The following is a 21,429-nucleotide window of genomic DNA, read 5'->3' as shown; positions in this document are numbered from 1 at the left end:
TTAAACTTGGACATTAGAGTAATCAAGTATCACTGAACATCCTGTGCGCGTTTCAGGTCACATGACCAAGGTCAAAGGTCAATGAACTTTGGCCGAATTGGGTGTATCTGTTGAATTACCATCATAACTTTGAAAGTTTATGGATCTGATTCATGAAACTTATACATAAGAGTAATCAAGTATCACTGAACATCCTGTTCGAGTTTCAGGTCACATGATCAAGGTCAAAGGTCATGTAAGGTCAATGAACTTTGGCCATGTTGGGGTTTTTTGTTGAATAACCATCATATCTCTGTAAGTTTATTGGTCTAGTTCATAAAAAGTGGACATAAGAGTAACCATGTATTACTGAACATCTTGTGCGAGTTAGAGTAGTATTCAAAGTCAGCACTGCTGCTATATTGAACTGCGTGATGCAGGTGAGACGGCCAGAGGCATTCCACTTGTTTTTAAAGGTCTCCCATTTGGAGTGAGCACATTTTAAATCAATCTACCAAACGTACATGTATGACCACCCCTCCCCTTCCTTGATGAATCTTGTATCTACCCACCTGCATTATAGGGTGTTTGTGCATGTACAATACATGGAATCCAAATAGTGAAAAGTGAAATGATCCAGTAAATAGCCTATTATGATCATGAACCGAATATTCAAAATATGTGTGTGTGGGGGGGGGTTAAGGAAAAAAAAACTGTTCAGTGATAACAATGACTTCAAGATCTAAATACCATGTTGAGAAAAATTCACTCTGCAATATTGATAGACTACATGTACATGTGTATATATTTTCACTCATTTCATTTTCATACCAGCCATGGCGTAATTTCCTTCGGCAAGAAATTAATCCACATTGTGCTGCTCTCAACCCAGGTGAGGTGAATGGGTACCCGGCAGGATTATTTCCTTGAATGCATGAGCGCTGAAAGGCAGCTCGAGCTAAAAGCGGGGGTAATACTAATAATAACAACAACGTGCCTCCGAATAGAATATTTCTAACTAAATGGCGCTATTATTATTATTATTTCCATTGTCCACAACTTGATGTTTTGTTGGTATATTAAATAGCAACTGGACTTCTTCCAGAAATCTAGGGTTATTGTTCTATATCCTATCAAATGGGTCCTCCTCTCATTGTTCACTTCTCTTTCTAATTCAAGACCTTCCGTAGGATATGAGCTGTTCCAAGCAAGCTTGCCTTCTGTATCGTTGCAAAGGACACCTTGACTCCCCTATTGTTATCATTATTTTTGTTATTATTGTTATTATTATGCCCTGTTCCTTTCCCATTATTTCCTCAGTCTTCTCTCTTTCATTCTGCATCTGTCTGTTTCTGTCCCCCTTTCTTTATCTGTACCTGTCCATTGATTTCTCATACCCTGTATTTTCAATCTCTCACTACTCTCTATCATAACTTAATGCATAATTTATGTTTATGTGATTTTTTTCTTTGAATATATATTTTGTAACACTGAAGGAACAACTCTTGAAATTCATTACCTATATTTCATTCATACCTCTTGACATGATTTTCTGTGAGTCCAAAGAATTACATAAGAGATCAAGCGGAGTGTCATAATTATCTATAAGTAGTATTTGCTGATGGGATTTGAATTTATATCTAGTATTTATCATGCCCCCGGCTTGGAGCAAACATAATTTTTATCTGTCACATTGTTTTTCTGATCTTTGGATAAAGCTGGACTTTAATTATGTATCACTTGTATGTTGAGTTATTTAAGTTTTATTTTTTAACTTGCATTGTTAAATCATGCAAGTTGAACTTCTGTATCATTCATTGATCTATCTATTAAAGTAATAAAATACAAGTTACATACAGTGTATTCAGTTGGATAGTGTTATTCAAGTGCCTTCAGTTAGGGTTATATGAGTTTCCCCAACTTGAATGATCCAAATGTTAAGACTTGAATTATATAAGTATGTATTGATTATCCAACTCAAATTATTTAAATATTGGGTGTTGAGTGTCACAAATTGGATTAATATTCATTATAATTGTCATGGAATTATTTCAAGTATAACGTTTTGTTGTCCCATGATAGACTTGAAAATGGTGAATCACCAGTCATCACATTGGAATGAAATAATTGAATTTATAGTTATCATTTTTTTAGGAGGAAGGAGAATTAGGCCTACCTTTTTTATGTACATTGTCTCAATGTAAATGTCAAGAATACATAGTAATTCAGAAATTTTTCTTGTTGATTTTTACATGAAGTCACCAATTAGAACACCATAAAACCCTCCCCCTGTGTTTCATTCAGACCTGTATTGTACTTGTACGTGTAGGCCTACAAGTTAAAGAAAATAAAAGAAAGATAATAAAAATGTCAATGTGACATTGTAAACTTTCTCTTTCAAAGAGATTGGATGTTAATTTGAAACCAAAGTCATATTTCAGGAAATCCTATTTGACATTGTATATTTTGTCGGTATCGGAATTCTGAAACTGATTTAAAGTATACACTGTGATATTATGCTTTCTATTTCATCGAAATTTCATTGACAATCTCTTCTGTTTATGCAATGCAACACTTCTTTTTTAGACTTTGGTTTATTACACACTTTTTCACAACTCAACACAATTTTACATTAGTGAATGTAATTGTAGAGAACTTCACAAAAATGTTCTGGACTTTACTCATTATTACACAACTTAGCAAATTATGTACAACTTGATGCAACTTTTTGATGCAAGTTTTGATGCAACAACTTGATTCAAGTTTTTCCACAAAAAATTACCAAGAAATTAAAAGATATTTCAATATACAACATGCATGCAAGACGAACATTTGAATGAACTGAATTGTGGTATGATATTCAAATAAAAAAATTCTTTCCTATTTTGAGAGCATCTTAAGAATGGTACACGATCAACAAAACTAAGAAACTTTAAATAAGTATACAGGAATATGTAGTCCTATGCAAATTTACTAGATGACATCCATAATTAAAGAGTGATGGCCTTCACTGTAGTTCAACTTGATGACAATCTTGTCCAGTGTTTTATAGCTAGACCCATTTTAGTGCTGGTCGCTATTTCATGGCATTACAAAGTCGTTGTTTTTTCAGCCCGAGTTAAAGTGGTCTTTTAAAATCAAAGCCGAAGGTGAAGGAACATCAATGTAATAACAATCTGATATTAGCAAGTCTTTGAAAATAAGCTGATATTTTTGTTAATTTATAGTACCTTTTTAATAGATAATTAATGTTTAATGTAAATTATGTAGATGAAAAAAAGATGAAAATGAATGCAAGTACAATTTCTCTTTGCAAGGAGTTAGTTTTTAAACACTTCTCATTTTAAATTAGTTGTGTTTTAGTAGTGTTTTTCATGATGAGTGGTGGTCAGAAATCTTCTTTGCAGGTTGGGTCCAATCACTGCCGTCCACTGTAGCTACATGTATAACACTGATCTTGTCTTGTCCTCTCTGAAGTGAAAACTAAAAATCTGATAGTACTCCAATGCTGGTTGCCCGGGGGAGGGGGGGGCACTTACTTTGACGAGTGGATACCATGCGCGACCGATAAAAACAAGTAAAAAGGATGTCTTTTTCAAGATAGGGCTCGTTACACACGTAACATGATAAGGGTGTCAAAAACACTAAAATAATGAGAAAAGGGTGTCTATTTCGCTAGAAAAGCTACGTGTTGAAGGTCAAATTTGCGAGGGTGAAAAGACCAAACTATTATATAAAGGATGTACTTTTTGCCCCAACAGTAGACGCTATGTGTTTAGAGTCAGATTTGCCCAAGGTGTGGGAGGTGGAGCCGTAATAAGCCCAATGATGTACATGTAGATAAAGGTAAAACTGATGTCCGTGACATTAAAGGTCAAGTCCACCTCAGAAAAATGTTGATTTGAATCAATAGAGAAAAATCAGACAAGCACAATGCTGAAAATTTCATCAAAATCGGATGTAAAATAAGAAAGTTATGACATTTCAAAGTTTCGCTTATTTTCAACAAAATAGTTATATGAACGAGCCAGTTACATCCAAATGAGAGAGTCGATGATGTCACTCACTATTTCTTTTGTTTTTTATTGTTTGAATTATACAATATTTCAATTTTTACGAATTTCACGATTAGGACCTCCTTGCCTGAAGCACAAAATGTTAAAATAATGGAATTTCACGTGTTCAGGGGAGGAATGAAACTTCATTTCACATGACAATGACGAGCAAATAAAAATATTTCATAATAAAATACAAAAGAAATAGTGAGTGAGTGATGTCATCAACTCTCTCATTTGGATGTAACTGGCTCGTTCATATAACTATTTTGTTGAAAATAAGCGAAACTTTAAAATGCTATAACTTTCTTATTTTACATCCGATTTTGATGAAATTTTCAGTGTTATGCTTGTTGAATTTTTCTCCTTTTATTCAAATCAAGTTTTTGCTGGGGTGGACTTGTCCTTTGAATATCACTGTACCTGTTTAGGGGCTCAATTCAGGTAATACTTGCCAAGGGTATCGTTTTGTTTCCAATACTTGTTAAGGGTAGGGTTTCACACACCAATAGTTGTCAAGGGGTGCATTTTCAGAATATGGAAATTACGTGTTTAGGGTGCTTTTCAAGACCCCATGGTTGCGCATGGTATCCACTCGTGAATGGAAGTGGCCCCCCCCCCGGGCCAAGGGTATCGTTTTGTTTCCAATACTTGTTAAGGGTAGGGTTTCACACACCAATAGTTGTCAAGGGGTGCATTTTCAGAATATGGAAATTACGTGTTTAGGGTGCTTTTCGAGACCCCATGGTCGCGCATGGTATCCACCCGTGAATGGAAGTGCCCCCCCCCCCTGTAGCTCCCAGGCTGGTTGTTGATAAATGAGAGTGAATCAAAGTTTTCCAAAGAAAGCACACTCCACAAGGTGATATTGAGATCTGTATAAACAAAGTTTTTTTTCTTTGGGTGAAACTGTTTTTATTTGTTTTCCTCAAATATTGAAAGGTGGTATGTACATGTATGTAAATGGATGGGAAGGAGTGCACATAGAGGCCATTCTCATTACGCTTTCTAAAACTAGTTTACTGGAAACCGATTCAGGACACCAGTTTGGAAGATTGCTTTGCTAGCCCGTTCCCACTTGATCACACGACAGTGGTTTTCTAAATCACTTCACATAAAGCGCTCTTGTTGCAACGGAAACGCTCTCAGTGGACTGACACGTTTCGCGCAATTTCGAAACCGCAGCATGGGCATTCTACACCTGTCGTGTGGAGTAGCGGGCTCAAAATGTGCGAAGATCGCTTCCCGAAGAACAGTTGTGTCCTCACTTACGCTAAAACCAGTTTAACAAGGCAAAGCGATCTTGGAAACTACATCGCGAGGTGGTTTTCCAAACTGTTTGGAAGATCGGGGTCATTGATGTAAGAAGATTATGAAGATTTGCATCTTCACTCCCATTTATAATCCCAGGACTGGTTAGCACTTGTATTTGGTTTGAAAAGCAAGAGGAATTACAGTAGGTGGTTTCAGACCGCCTCAAAGTTGGTCAGTTCTAGGTATTTTCTGATCGGGAAATTTACCCGATCAGAAAATACCAGGTTATATTGGCAATGTGAAAGCAAATTACGCGTAATATCCCCGAAAGAAAATACCCACTAAATAGTAGGTACTTGGCAAATTTACGAGAACTTTTTTTTTAATTTTTCCAAGGTCACAGGTATTTTGGCAAAGTGAAAGCAATTTACGGGAACTTTTAGCCCAGCGTGTTGTTGGGCGTGGGCGCCGTGGGTAGCTGCTGATTTTTGGTTTTCTAAATCACTTCACGTAAAGCGCTCTTGTTGCTATGGAAACGCTCTCAGTGGGCTGACACGTTTCGCGCGAAATTCGAAACCGCAGCATAGGCATAGGCATTCTACACCTGTCGTGTGGAGTAGCACACTCCACACACGCCTTGCCTGCTTATCAGACCATACTGCGCATGCTCGTAACTTCAGGAACTTATCCTGAAGGGAATGTGTCGGGGCGGTGTGAATGCAGGAATAATTGATGGGTATTTTTTAGCATAAAAAAGTTTTTGTAATTTAACGGGGATTGTTATGATCGAGGCGGTTTGAAACCCCCTATGGAGTAAGATAGACTTGGGTTCTTTGTATCTTTCTCTCCCAGGTCAATGTTTATTTGCTGTATGATTGAATAGACTTTATACAACCCTTGACCAATCAGTTATACATCTATTGTTGAATGTTGACAGGGTACTGTCAAAAGGAGGAACCACATGCCCCTGTCAATGATTAAACAAATCCTTTCCGCAGAACCCTCTTGAAATTGGACATCAAATCGTTAACTCATTGATGCCTGTAACCTTTAATTCCGTCTCCCTCGTTGTTCTTTGCATTGCTTGCCACATTCCCATTTTCATACAATAATGTTACATGTAATATACATGAATGCAGGGAATAATGCACTAAAAAAGACAGGGATTTAAGATGAATCCATACGTAACGGCTGTGAATTGTGACCAGTCGATATTATGATTTAAAATCAATCCTTAAAGACTTCATTGTAATAATGTAAATCTTAAAGATTCATTTTTAAATCCAAATTTATTAGAATTCAAATCTTTATGGATTAATCTTAAATCCCAACATCGACTGGCCACTATTCATAGCCGTAATGGATTTATTTTAAATCCTTGTAATTTAGAGTGTACCCAGATTTGCATCGAAATTTTGCTTTGCATTTTTTTTAATTAAAATTTATGCACAATGTTTTATTCATTTTACAAATTAAACTGTGTTGTAATTAGTTTCAATAATTAAAATTCAATGGAAAATACCAGTTATCATTGGGCTTTAAGTTATCGATTCACATCATTAGATTTTATGTGAGTCCTTGTTTAATAAAAATACCAATCTGAAACTGAGATACTTTTAAAATGCGACAATTTCTTATATAATCTTATTCAAAGTCTGTTCTTTTGATGCTCAGGCATTTACGTGTAAAGCTCCTAGGAATTTCTTTACTGTTTGTGCATCTTGACAATGGTACGATCAACACATACAAGTTTAATGTAAAAGATAAATCTGTATGTCTTGAAGCAGAAAATAAATGAAAATCTGTGCCAAAATAGAAAAATTGACTTTAATTGCATTCAATATCCCCGCTATTGTTAGTCTTTGCAAAAATAGAACAAAACACCCACTGATTTCTTCAAAGTAAAAGGAAGACCCTTGAAACAAGATCATTGGCATATGAACTCTACATCCTGTACAAATGAAGACAAGTAATAATCATTATAATAGTTCGGATAATAATACTGTTAGCTATAGCTTGTAAAACTGAATTCTTGTCATAATCATCACAATATGAATATAAATGGAATACTGTGAATGAGTGATTGTTAATATCAGAATATATGTGTTCAATGATTATTGTATGAAAATTGAGTAATTGCTCTAAATTTGATAAAAAGTTAAACATTTAGATCATACAGCGGTACTAAATGCCTATTGATAACACCTACAGGTACATGTACATGACACCATACTTGAAATGTAATGATTCAAAGTTATTAAACTGTATATTTTTATGTGAAAGCTCATAAAGACAGAGCATGGAGCTAGCAGAGACAGAGAATCAAAATATGGTAGTTGCTCTACAAGAACAACATATAATGAAATTTCTACTTGGGTCAAATATGGAGGAAACTGTCACAAAGATACAAAATGACTTTCATCTTTATCCCAGGTAGGAGGACCAATCATACTAGCAATTTATTTTGGTTTTCCCCATTAGAAATACTCAGATTACATTTTTTTACTCTCTCTGTAAAGTTGGCATGTTGAGTAGGATAACCCCAAAGTCAAAGTTTGTTTCTGTTTGCAGATGATGTAGCCTGTACATGATAGCGGAAAACAATGCAATGCCATCAGGAAGTTAGCTCATACTCCTCGTGGTTCCGATTGCTTTGTTTTTCCATCTTTGACGCCGTTCTCACTACCTTCCTAAAACTAGCTTTAATACTGGAAACCGGTTCAGGAAAACAGATTGGAATATTGCTTTGCTAGCGTTCCCATTTGATCATCCGAAAGTGGTTTTTAAAATCACTTCACGTATTAAGTGATCTTGTTGCTACGGGAACGCTCTCAGTGGGGTGACATGTTTCGCGCGAAATTGGAAACCACAGCGCAGGCATTCTACACACAGTGTGTGGAGTAGCACGTTCAAAATGTGGGAAGGTCGCTTCCTAAAGAACGGTTGTGTCCTCACTGATGCTAAAACCAGTTTAATGAGGCAAATCGATCTTGAAAACTACATCGCAAGGTGGTTTTATGAACCTGTTTGGAAGATTGCTTCCAAGATCACTTTGACTGTTCTCATTACACATTACTACATGTAGTTTCCACAAAACTAGTTTCCAGTATTAGTTTCAGGAAGAAAGTAAGAATGGTGTCTCTGTCTTTCTCTGTAAACAAGGTGATCAAACTTTCATGAAATTGGTGATTCCCACTGAGGTCTGGTTTTTCTTCAGTAAATCTATAATCTATTTTTACCATGGTAACCAAAGACCAATAGGCTCAATGCGGAAAGTGGGCCAAATGCTCTCTGTTGTCACTGAGGTTATCAAACTTTTATGGTATTTGTGAATCCTACTAAGAACTATAGTTTCCTTCAGAAAGGAAATTGTTTTATAATCTATTTTTACTATGGTAACCATGGACCTATGTATGTTGAGAATGAGGACCAACCACTCAAAAACACACTGTTGAAATGTATGAAAGTAACCTTTAAAGGTGAAGCTCACCCTGAGGAAACGTTTGATATAAAAATAGCAGAAAAAATAACTCAAAATTTTGGTTATTGATGGAGGAAAATCCATAAAGATTAAGAAAGTTAATATTAGAATTAAAATTTGGGATTTGCGACGTCATCAATGAGCAGCTGCCACATATGTTATGTAATTTTTTAATGGTTTGTGAATACTTTTTTTTCATTTAGGAATGGGTGTGAAATGATTGATAAACTGAAGGTACAGTAAACACCATTTTCAATTTTTTTGAGAAAATGACATTTCATCGATTATTCACCATATATGTCGGAAAGCTGCTCACATCATAAAATGTCACAAATCAAATACATGTAATCAAAATTCTAATAACTTTCCTTCTTTGATGAATTTTTCTTAAACCCATTTTTTTGTTCATTTTTTCAGCTATTTTTACAATACACTTTTTGTCAGGGAGAACTTCTCCTTTAATAATAGACCAACACGTTTCATATTCCCAACCTTGTTACCGTTTACAGCACTTGTAATGCATGTGACATCCTGGTCACTATTCAGATTGCTTCCTGCCTGTATGATCGTTAGCGAAAACTACGGATGCAATCATAGTACAAGTCCATTCTGTATAAACAGGGGGTGGTTTCATGGAGCACTTTGTTAAAGATTTGCACTATGACAATTGGCTGAGAACAGGAACTTCATTCTATTGAGTCTGGAGAAACAGGGATTAGGTATGTAAGTCTAAAGATGCAAACAATTTTAAACAAAGGAAGGAGGGCACAAGCCCCCCCCCCCCCGCCACCCTTTAAAAATTGTGATTAAAATCAATAATAAAATAAAAAATAAGTACACTGTAAATAAAAAGTAATGAAAATAAATACAAATAAAAAAATAATGAAGTAATAATAAAATAATGAATAAATTAAAAGATAAAAAAAAAAATGATAGAAATAAATAAATAGATTAATAAATAAATGAAATTAAAGAAAAATAGAAATATTGAGAAAACTTTTGTCCCTTTTGCTGTTAATTTTACTAAGAAATGTTCAGCATGTAGTCTTATACCCCTTTCAAACTGGCCTCTTCATTTTTCCCCGGCGAACTTCTCCGGCACGCATTCCTCACTTCCCCGGCGAAGAAAAAATGTAGGTCTACCCTTTTGCACTGACATCTCTTCCCCAGCGAAAGTGGACGGGTGATTTGCTCGGGCGGAAGTAAGTGCAAATGAAAGCGTGCGCTTTTTTAAATTTGAATTTTAATCGTACTCTTTCCTTATTAATTGCAGATACCTAATTAATTTTATCAGTGAAGTTTTGGAGATAATGGCTGGTAAACACTTCTCAGCAGCTGCTGCTTATCAGCTGCACACGGCACGTACATGCAGAATTAAAACGAACGAAAAGAAAATTGTACACATTGCTTCTTACCAATTACAAAAAGAATAAAAGTATTTTGATATTTTAAGCGCATTTTCAGCATGTAAAATAATGCTTTTATAATAAATATTGTTAGTGAAAAAAACAAACTGTGTGTTCTAGGGTATTTAACTCTATGGAATGATTGAATAGCTCATAAAGCGTGGCCTGGTACATTTAGCCGCAGATATACAAATGTAATAGCTAGCTAGCGCGCGGAATCTCAGTTTAGGGGATTTCGGGGAGGGCAAAAAATGACCTCTAATGTCTTGAAAGAGGAGAAGTTCTCCAGTTTACTTTCATACCGGCTGTTTCACCGGCAAAGTTCTCCACCTCTAGAGGTGGAGAAGTTCTCCTGTCTACCTTTCATACTGGACACTTTCCCCTTCACTGGCAAACTTCGCCGGCGAAGTTTGTCGGGGGAAAGGCACAATTTGAAAGGGGTATTACAGTTAATTGCCCAATCATATTTACATTGTATTTTATTGGCCATAGAGTGAATGATGCATGTCAAGATCTTAATCTTGTTGATGTGAGTGGTAATCTTGAGCAGGGAAAGACCAACAACAATCGATCGATCGCAAGCCTGTTTCTAGCAACAGAAATTGGCAATTGATGGCTACTTGCAGTCAATCAGGATCAGCTGCAAATTTGCAGTTGATTTGCTTTTATTCCTCCTCCAATTTCTTGCAGCACCCCAGTAGGGCCGTCTGCAACATCCCAAGTTTTCAAATTAGCGCGCTATTTCTGATCCGGCAAATTATCCCGATCTGAACAATCTTGAGATTATTTGTAATGGAGATGCAATTATCGCGCTAGTTCATAGGATTAATCTCGAGAATGCAATCCCAAGTCAACTTGGGATTATTTGCAAAATAGCATGCTATTTACAAATTATTGGGCTAATTCGCAGGTGCAGATGCACATTATTTATTCACTGCGTCAGACCAGAAAGCATCGATGCATCGCTCGATCAGGAATCACTCTTCATGTGATGGTGGAGACGGGTTTTCCTGAATCTTGAAATTAATCACGAAGAGGGCCGATCGTGCTAAAATCTCAAGATTGAGCAAACTCCGGCTGGTGCAGCACTCCCGGGGGGCCACTTCTATTGACGAGTGGATACCATGCGCGACCAAGGGGTCTCGAAAAGCACCCTAAACACGTATTTTCCATATTCTGAAAATGCATCCTTTAACAAGTATCGGCGTATGAAACCCTACCCTTAACAAGTAAGTATTGGAAACAAAACAATACTCGTGGCAAGTATTCACTGAAATGAACCCTAAACAAGTACAGCGATATTTTATTGTTATGTCCGTCGACGTCGGTCGTCGGTTTTAGCTTTACACACCATTTGGTTGAATGTACGGCCCCACCTTTCACCTCACAAAAATCAGACTCTAAACACGTAGATTTGGGGCAAAAATGACATCCTTTATAAAACATTTTAATTTTGCTTTATCATCCCCGCAAATATGACCCTAACACGTAGCTTTCCTAGCGAAATAGATACCCTTTTTTCACTATTATTGTGTTTTTGACATCCTCAGAGCTACCAAGTCTCACGCATTGTGCGTGAGACTCACGCATCTAGGGTCCATCTCACAATCTCACGCATTCGGGACCCGACAGAAAAAAAAGAGAAAAAGTAGCATTATTCACTAGATTATACGCACTGGCCGACCGCCTTTGCACACGGTCACATCTACCCCGGCATCGAGAATGCAGTCAGTGCACAGCTAGTACGTGATACGATGAATCGCGTGCGTGCATCGCATGGATTTGTAGTATGGATTGATATCATGATGAAGCCCATATCTCGCGCGCGCGTGCCTTTTCGAAACATACAAGTGTAAGTACTGGCCGCGCGCTCTCAGAGACGCCGAGTCATGAAAATCTCACGCATTACATTTTTTTTAACTTGGCATCTCTGCATCCTTATCACATTACGTACGTAAGGTGCCCTATCGTGAAATAGACATCCTTTTACGTGTTTTTTTGGTCGCGCATGGTATCCACTCGTCAATGTCAGTGCCCCCCCCCCCCCCCCCCGGGCAGTACTGCCTATAAAGTGGATACAAGCCCATCTTTATGTTTATCATGCAATGGAAAATGAAGGCCTTGAAGGTAATTCACTTTGATAGATTAAAAATCTCTTCAAATCACTAGGCACCTTTTGATTATAAAGAGTACACATTTTAAAAATTTACTTTGGCAGTGGGCCATAATTGTTTTAAAAGTTATCAAGATGCATATTTGATGCCGATAGGTTGTTTATTAAAAGCAAGAGAAACCTTGTACTGTGTGTGTACCTAGGGGTGCACAAAAGGTCAGGGTGTAGTTTGTGTCGATAATTATAGAACAATTAGATACATGTAGAGTTCCCCATGGATACCACTACCACCACCCCTAAGAAGATTGTTATTTATTTATCGTTACCCATTTTTGATATATCTGAAGTACCTGATGGAAATTTACAATTTAACAACAACTGCCCTCGAATTCTCCTTTAAAAAATTCAGTAAAATTACCGCCAGAAGGTGAAATAAGAGAAAATGTAAAAAAGGTTGAGTATTCCTGGTGGTTTAGTTTTTGTCAGATTTTACAAGTCTGCTACAGGGAGAATGACATTACATTAATTTGCTCTAAATGGCCCAGGCATTTTTTTTATTCATTTGAATTTTCGGCCGCTACTTTTTAAATCTGCAACATTGAAAATGCTTTTTGCAGCAAAGTGGTATTATCTAGGTCTCTATTTAATTTCCAGGTCTCGTTTGAGCAGTTTTGCCAGAGTCCCTATGTAATTTTTTTCTGATACATGTATGGCCATTGTTGATTTTGATGAGAAAAGCTAATTTCATCTACCTGTTAAAGGCCTGGTCCCACCGCCCGAGCGTTGTTGGAGCGGTAGGGAGAGGGGGTCGAATTTCGCTCACAAAATTGGGGAAAAAATCAAAAACAAAAATCGAGAACAAAATAAAAACAATCGAAATCGAAAATGGTGAACGGTAGCGAGCGGTGATGATTTTTTTCCTCTCCACTCAACGACCGCTCCAACAACGCTCGGGTGGTGTGACCATGCCTTTAATTATTCAGTTTTTTAACATTGATTGCAGTGGGCTTTAATACTCCTAAAATGAAACTGGTCCTTATAAAGTTTGTAGTCGCTTTCATGCCATGAATACCTTGGTAATATAAAGAATTTAAGATTTACAAAGTGCACGCTCAAGGTGCAGAGTGAAAATTGGATGCCTTATTAATGATGCATCTAGAGAAATTTACCTGATTTAATGACAAGAAAAATCACAGATTCAGCACCAATTGTGTTACTGTGAGTCGAAAGTGGCCATTTGATTCATTTTTGTAGAAACCACCTATATGTACCTGTGGCTGGTACAAAAAAAATTTAATAAAACGGCAGTTTTCAACTTGCTGTATGGCCTCCGTTGGGGAAATATGACTGCACCTTAAGCTGAATTAACATCTTAATACATCTTTAGATGAGTGGTAGAAATAGTAGTATTACCATCATATGATTGTTGATATGTGTTTTATCTCATTTATGCTGGTTAAGGGGGTAAATATTTATCAGAAATCATGTGGAATTTTATGAAAATTGTATTGTTTCATAGATGAAAACCAGTTCATTTTGCTTTGTTTTTTTAAACTTGTGGTCATACATGTATGTATCAACAAAAATATGATTGTCTCCCCTCCCCTAATTGGGGTAATATTTTTTTGAATGAAAATTATCTTGTATTCTCAATCATGAACTTGTACTTTTTAAAACGCTTTTCATAATTACTTCAGGGAGAATGAATAGATAAATTTCCTTGAAAATTAGGACCTCCACCAATACAATTTATGTAATTTGTTACATCATTATTATTATGTTTAAGAATCACTGCACAAAGAATGAGCTAGAAATCAAGATTTTGGCAAGTCACATAGTTAGGAAATATCTCTCTGTCCTTTGAAACCTTGCAAATCCTTTTATTACATATAATTGTGCAATAATGTTGTAACTATATTTGCAAAACTGACTCCTAATGCTAATCTTGTTTGATCAAGATAATCAATTAAGAAACTTCTCAATCTTTGAGCCTCTTGTTTCTACTTCAGAAATTGCAGTTTAATATCACGTTGTTAAATCATTAACTCGGGCTTTTGATATAATCTGCCGTACATGTATATTACATTGAGTCGAAAAGTGAAAAATCCAAAAGATGATTTTCCCCAAAAGTTTGGAAACCATTGGTTGGTAAAATTGATCTAGATAGCAAATATGAAATGGCACAATCAACAATTAATTCCAGTATTTAGTTAACCATTTTAATCTGTTTTTTTAGCTCAAGACATACATGTTGGAGAAATTCTTCATCACGTCCAGGAAAAAAATGTAATAGATTGTGTAAAAGTGAAAGTCAGCTTTGATATTAGCCCTCTCATTTTACCTCATGTATCACTTAACTACAAAGAATTTACACTCATGATTATTTTTGATCAGGTTTATAATTGCTTGTTAAATTCTACTAGTGGACGACCCATTTGTGCAATATGCAGTGAAGTCGCAGAATATTATGACTACTGGTTTCTATAAGAAAAATAAAACATGAAAGAATCCCTGTTTATATGAATTTAAGTTGGAGTTCATCAGACACCATGAAGGATGAAAAATATTGTTGATATTCTACCAAACACGATCACATTTACAAGGGCCCTGTTGTACAAAGAGTTACAATTTACCAATCAATCGCAAATATGGACGGCCAGCAACGTCAACATCTATTATGCATGTTTGTTCAAAATATTTTCTAGCTGTGATGTACATGTAATTTCATGCATTCATTGTTTTCGTGAAAATTCACAGCGCTTCTCTTTGCATAAAAAGGACATTGTGCAAATTTTTCGTAGAAAAAATTATGACACTAATGGATTTCCATAGAGTTACGATTGATCGGATCAATCGTAACTCTTTGAACAACAGGGCAAAGATGTCACCCTGGGGTCATACAGCATGAATGAAATACACATTAATCTACAACCAAGTCATTTCAGTTGGGCGTTGTTTAACTGTTCGCCCAGTCAATGACATTGACATCAACATGTAAACGAAAGTAGCATGGATCAGATAAAGGGTATTGTACTTTTATTGCTGAGTTTGACATCATGTTAAAACATATGCATAACATTTCTTGGTTTGAAGTACCGGTGTTTCTTTGGAATGATTTTACAGTCTGTATATCCGTCTTACTTCTTCCTGAACTTGATTGTTGCTTTGTATGGATGCCATATTATGACATTGTGCATTTGTCATAGAAGTCATGGAGGATTTGATCCTCCTGGTGTACTATCAGATTGCACTATTATACACCTGCAAAGCTGCAATCATTTGTAATTATTTAAGCAGGTAGAGCTTACAATACAAATTATATTTCCAAGTGTTTGTTCTTAGTCACAGCATAATGACCATGTATTCATTCATGGTGTGCTTGTCATTGAGAATACTCTCTTTCATCAGTGTGACTACCAATATCCTAATTTCAAAACTGAAAGTGAATCTTACATATACGATTTGTCAAAAAACACTTCAAAACTTAATCTATTAAATTGTATACAATTGATCTACGCAGAACCCTTTGACGATTAGATGTGTTTCAAACATGATGTTGCCAAACATCACCTAATAATGCTCCAGATTTTTCAAAATGCTCATATACAGAGATCATGATGTAAATTCGAAAAATGCTTCCACTGAAATACATTTTAGTTTCTTATATAATCCATAACAGTTTAAAGACGTGCACATTCATTGATTTTACATGTACATTGGAAGAGTCAATAATGACTAACTTTTTGAAAAAAATTTAAATAATTATAATAGTAACAGGCACTTATATAGCGCCATCCATCTAGAAATATTCTATTCCGAGGCGCGATTTTATTATTATTACCCCGGCTTTTAATAGCTCGAGCTGCCTTTCAGCACTCATGCATTCAAGGAATTAATCCTGTCGGGTACCCATTCACCTCACCTGGGTTGAGCGCAGCACAATGTGGATAAATTTCTTGCTGAAGGAAATTACGCCATGGCTGGGATTCGAACCCACGACCCTCTGTTTCAAAGTCAGAAGACTAATCCACTAGTTCACAACGCTCCGCATACCGAACCTCAAGAGAAAATTTAAGTCTGGAGTCAATGTAAAATCAGGCTACAGTACATAAATCAGACACACAGGCTATGTATGAAAAGTTGACTGTACTTTTTCAATGTCTTCAAATTGCCTCTCAGTAAAATAAAACTAAAGACAAAAATTCACAATATCGTAATATCATAACCTGGATATATTTCCTCTCTTTGTGTAATTGTCATGATTATTATGTCCAATGTGAAGTGAAGGTGTGCTTTCAAGAGATACATCCTTGTTCGAAAGTCATTGTACTTTTTTTGTCGGGGGGGGGGTGTTGGAGAAATTTTACAAAACATGAATGTATGAAGGTCAAATGAGAGTGTAGTTTTAATTGAATGTTTCAGGTTACCCCTCGTTACTACATGAATAAGAATTAAGTGTAAATTTACCACTTTTCAGACCAAATGTATGAGTTCAACATATATCTTTCGATACAAAACATCCTTGAATTTCACTCTTTGATTATACTTTTTAGTTCAATCACTGGATATTAACAATCTAATCAGAATTTTCTCCCTTTTAAAGACATTTTAAATGTGAAGGCTGTGTTTTAGGACATTTTTTTAAAAATCATTGCATATTGTTCTGAACTCAAAATGTTCTTTGGTACAAGACTGCCTATCTACTACTTTACCTTATCAACGCTTCTCTTTGTTATTAGCCTGTTGCATATGTAATATTCAGTGATATGAAATTATTTAGTATTTTGTTCCTATATTGCAGAGATGCAGATACTTATGCAGTAACTATTTTTGGTGTTTTCTCTCCAATGCAGGACCCGCTCAAACAAGAGACAAGTGAGGAATCTTGTGAAGGAATTCAGTTTGATCTGCCGAGGATTACATGGTACTGAATATGCAGAGTTTTGAGGTCCCCTACTGGTGATTCTGTGCATCTCTCTTGCCATGTGGAGTAACACAGGGTTGTGATTTCTCCCCTGTTTACTTCTATTTCATGCTTGATGACAGTAATATATAATTGTTTGCAATACAGCCGACACTGTTTAAGTCAATTTTGTATAAGTGGAATGATCATGTAAAGTCAAATATGTTTTTCCAATCGGAAAGTTTAAACAAATGTCATTTACATTATCCAAGTCAAATTTGGCCTAATCTGAAGATTTCTGTGGTCCGTAAAGATTAGACTAAGGCAGAATGGCTCGTACCTTTATAGATATTGCAATGATAACCCAAGAGATTTTCCTTTGAAGGAATTCAGTCAGTCACAGTGCATTGCACTGATTGCAGAAGTCCCTCACTTTCAATTGCTTTTAATATTGTACTTCATTTCTTAATAAGCTATAGAGTACAGAAGTGTGATGTCAGTTAACATAGTGTTGTGGCGGGCTCGTTCTACACAGAGTCACAGCTGACGGTCGTCTGTACACATTTGCTCGTCTGAAAAATAGTTGCAAGCAATCTAAATCTGATAGCAGCCATTTTCTCCTATGAGGAAACGCACGCTATCATTCAGTGGGATCATTTGTTTAGAATCACCATGGCAACTGACGTCATCGATTCGGTACTCTATGATACATTTTTTTACATAATGTATATAATTTCTATAGAAATACCACTGGTAGGAAAAAGGTAACTTCAAGTACTAATAGTGCAATAACCATTAAAAGCCTTCCTCCAACCAAGCGAATTCTCATAGAGTATGCAGAGCCATTAGCATATAAGGCACATAACCAATTAAATAAAGCATAAACTGTTGGTCTACCATACACACACAGAAATTAAGATATAATGAATCATCAATATCAAGTTTTATCTCTTTGTGATGCACCCCGCCACCTGTCAGATTGGATGGACTTGAGCACTATATTGTGAAAATATTTTTTGCAATGTCATTGAATAAAGACATTTACTAGCATCATGAATCTGGGCATGTACCAACACAACACAACGCAAAAGTGTCGGCAGTTTAATGAGGAAACTGGTTCATATTTCTTTGAACTAAGACTTCTTGAATTAAGGTATTTCATTTGAGCAACCTCAATTATAAAAAAAATATCACTAACGATGATTATTTGATGATAAAAGGAATAAAAATTATAAATTCCAGGTACAAGTATTAAAGATATCTACATGTAGGAGCAAAGAACATACATTCCATATCATCAAATAATCATTCTTCACAACAATCAGCGTTAGTGATTTTATTATTTTTTTTAATTGAGGTTGCTCAAATGAAATGTATTTTGTTTGCTCCTACATGTAGATATCTTACTTGTACCTGGAATTAATCATTTATATTCCATTTATCTACAAGAAGTTGGTCCACACAGATATTCTAACACCACATGTGCTAAACCAATTTGCTTTACTATCAATTGGTCTAATCTTCCTTTGATCCGCACTACACTTTGTCTAATACCCATTTAGTCTAATTTACATTTAGTCTAATGATTTAATTTCCACTTTATCTACAAATTAGTTTCTACTTTGTCAAATGCGAATTGGATTCAAAGATATTTCATTTTCATCATATAGACTAAGTTGGGTTAGACAAAATGGGTAATGTCCAAATGGAAATTAGACATAAGGGTGAATGGGCTTAAAGGGGAAGTTCACCCTAAAGAAAAATTTATTGTGAAAATAGCAGAAAAAATAGTAAAAATATTGGTGAAGGTTTTGAGGAAAATCTGTTAGAGTAAGAAAGTTATTAGAGTTCAAAATTTTAGATTTGTGACGTCATAAACGAGCAGCTGCCCCATGTGTTATGTAATATAAAATGTATGAATTTCAAATTTTGTATGGTTCCTGATGACTTTATTTTGTATTCTTTTCATGATCGGGTGTGAAATGATTTGTCTATTGATATACAAAAGTTACAGTGAAAACCATTTTCAATTTTCTGAGAAAATGACATTTCATTGATTTTTTACCATTCGCTATGTAGGAATGCTGCTCGCATATGACGTCACAAATCAAATAATTGAAATTCTAATAACTTTTTAATTATTTGATGAATTTTTCTCAAACCTTCGGCAATATTTTTTATTATTTTTTCTGCTATTTTTACAATAAACTTTTTGTCAGGGTGAACTTCCCCTTTAATGGCGATTTAGACTGAATGGTTGGTAGACAAAGACATGATACAAAACAGTAGAAGACACATGAAATGGTACCAAACAGAAAATAGCTGTTGCAGACCAAAAGGAAATTCATCCTTATAAGTATCATGTAGTACAAATGTAGTATTTTTCAGATCCTATAATGTCAAGAAAAAAAGTCATTTCCAAGATCTGTCAAAATTAGTACTCCATCTTGGACATTTTTACAATAGGAGTATATTTGCTGGAAGTATATAACAACCTTTGTGCAATTGTTTGGTTGTTGAATATCCATATTTGCACATATTCGCTCAAAACTGGACTCATATTTTGAAGGTTGAGCTGAACTTTGGCCAAAATTATTTGATATTAATATTGTACTTGTAATCAAGCTTGATTTTTTTTGTATTTCTAACTTTTGCACAATTCTAGTTCCCGTTTCTGGCAAATTTATATATATTATAAAAAAAACACAAATGATTAATCTGCTAATATTTTGTAATGTTTATATTGTTGCTGCCTTGCTGGTAATTCAAACATTGTATCTCAAATTTAAAAAAAGATTTAGGAGAGCTCAGTGAAAACTTTATTTAAAATTTTTGACATTAGTAACAATCTGCTTTATGATACCGAGTTTGCCAGCATTGAAATACAGCTTTTTTTTAAGCTGCACTGATTCTTTGTTTTCAATTTTGAGGTACATGGTTTTGAACACACCAGAGACAATATGTTCCAATTCTGTTTTGAGTGCTGTAAAGTAATCGTCTGAATTTTTAAAAATAATTCCAGTTCATATTGTCCCTTCTTTAATAAGTGGTGTTGATATATTTCACACATTTGAGAAATTTTACAAATTCATATTGATAGTTTTTACCAGACTCAAAAATGTTGATTTTTTGGCAACTTTTAGTATTCAAGGATTTTTGTTGCTAGTTTGGGTGATTTTTTATTTTTTTATTTTTACCTGATTTGCTAAAATTCTACAAGTTTGTAAAGTGACAAATCTTTCAAAATTTTCAAAGTATTTTTACTCTGATTTTGACGATTATTTTTACTACTAGTCTGCTTATTCAACTCAATTCATTTTTAGTGGACTTTATTCACCTTTTGAAACAAGTGTTGAGTTGTAAATTTCATTGCTATGTTTTTTCCGTAGTAAGTTGGAACTTGATTATGCAAATTGTATTGATGTTTTGTAATTTACCTGGCCACATTCTTGATTACATCTTAAAAATGAACTGAGATAGAGTATTATTTTTTATATAATTCTCAATTTTCATTATATCAAAGGTCTTACTGCATGAATATGTTTTAATAATTAGCCAGAGATAGAACTTTTACTGCGTCAGCCTCAAAATACTGGAATTTTTTGCCATGTATGAAGACAGTTCATCACTGGCAATGTTCAGAAAGGCATAATATTTTTTAAAAAACTCATCCCTTTTGTAGTTTCAGCATTATATAATTCATTTGAATTATTTCATTGGGAGTGCTTTGGGCCTTACGGGGAAAAGCGCATTATAATAACTAAGTGATCAGATGAAACTGTCCAGGTAATGTGTATTGCCTCAATATTGTATTATCAATTCTTAATCAATTATTATCAATTCTTTGCCTCTGATTTGTGATGTTGTATCTTTATTTTGCCAAATCAAATGAAACGATGAATATGTAAGTGATAAAGAATCTTGTATTATATTTATATCCAATCATTCATGTCAAGAAATTAGTAACTGATTTCGATCACAATATTAATCGATTCAAATAAATGTAACTGATCAAGGATATTGTAATTGATAAGAATATCACAACCTGATGATTATTTTTTTCACTCGATATGACTGGTGATGTTATATGAATCATGCTAGAATTTTCAAAAAGGCTTTGTTAGAAACTTGCAGTTAATTGCAAGTCAATTCAGGTACAACCAATCATAGACACCGTTCTCACTACCGTCTTAAAACTAGTTTGGTGGAAACTATTTTAAAATGTAATTAGAATGGTC

The 21,429-nt window shown here is 35.1% G+C and overlaps 1 protein-coding gene across 3 annotated transcripts in view; it reads left to right on the top strand.

Moving 5' to 3' along the window:
• Positions 1-18,965, top strand: part of LOC121423702 (importin-13-like) — an 85,674-nt gene extending 66,709 nt beyond the window's left edge. For all 3 annotated transcript variants that reach the window (XM_041619130.1, XM_041619132.1, XM_041619131.1), the window contains exon 26: positions 17,142-18,965. In XM_041619130.1, coding sequence (XP_041475064.1) covers positions 17,142-17,235 — 94 coding nt within the window. In that variant the 3' untranslated portion in view covers positions 17,236-18,965. The remainder of the gene's footprint in view (positions 1-17,141) is intronic.
• Positions 18,966-21,429: the final 2,464 nt, after the last annotated feature.

Source organism: Lytechinus variegatus, chromosome 11, assembly GCF_018143015.1.
Source record: "Lytechinus variegatus isolate NC3 chromosome 11, Lvar_3.0, whole genome shotgun sequence".
Lineage (NCBI taxonomy): Eukaryota > Metazoa > Echinodermata > Echinoidea > Temnopleuroida > Toxopneustidae > Lytechinus > Lytechinus variegatus.
Note: the sequence above shows the minus strand (reverse complement) of the source record. Positions and strands in the feature narration are given on the sequence as shown.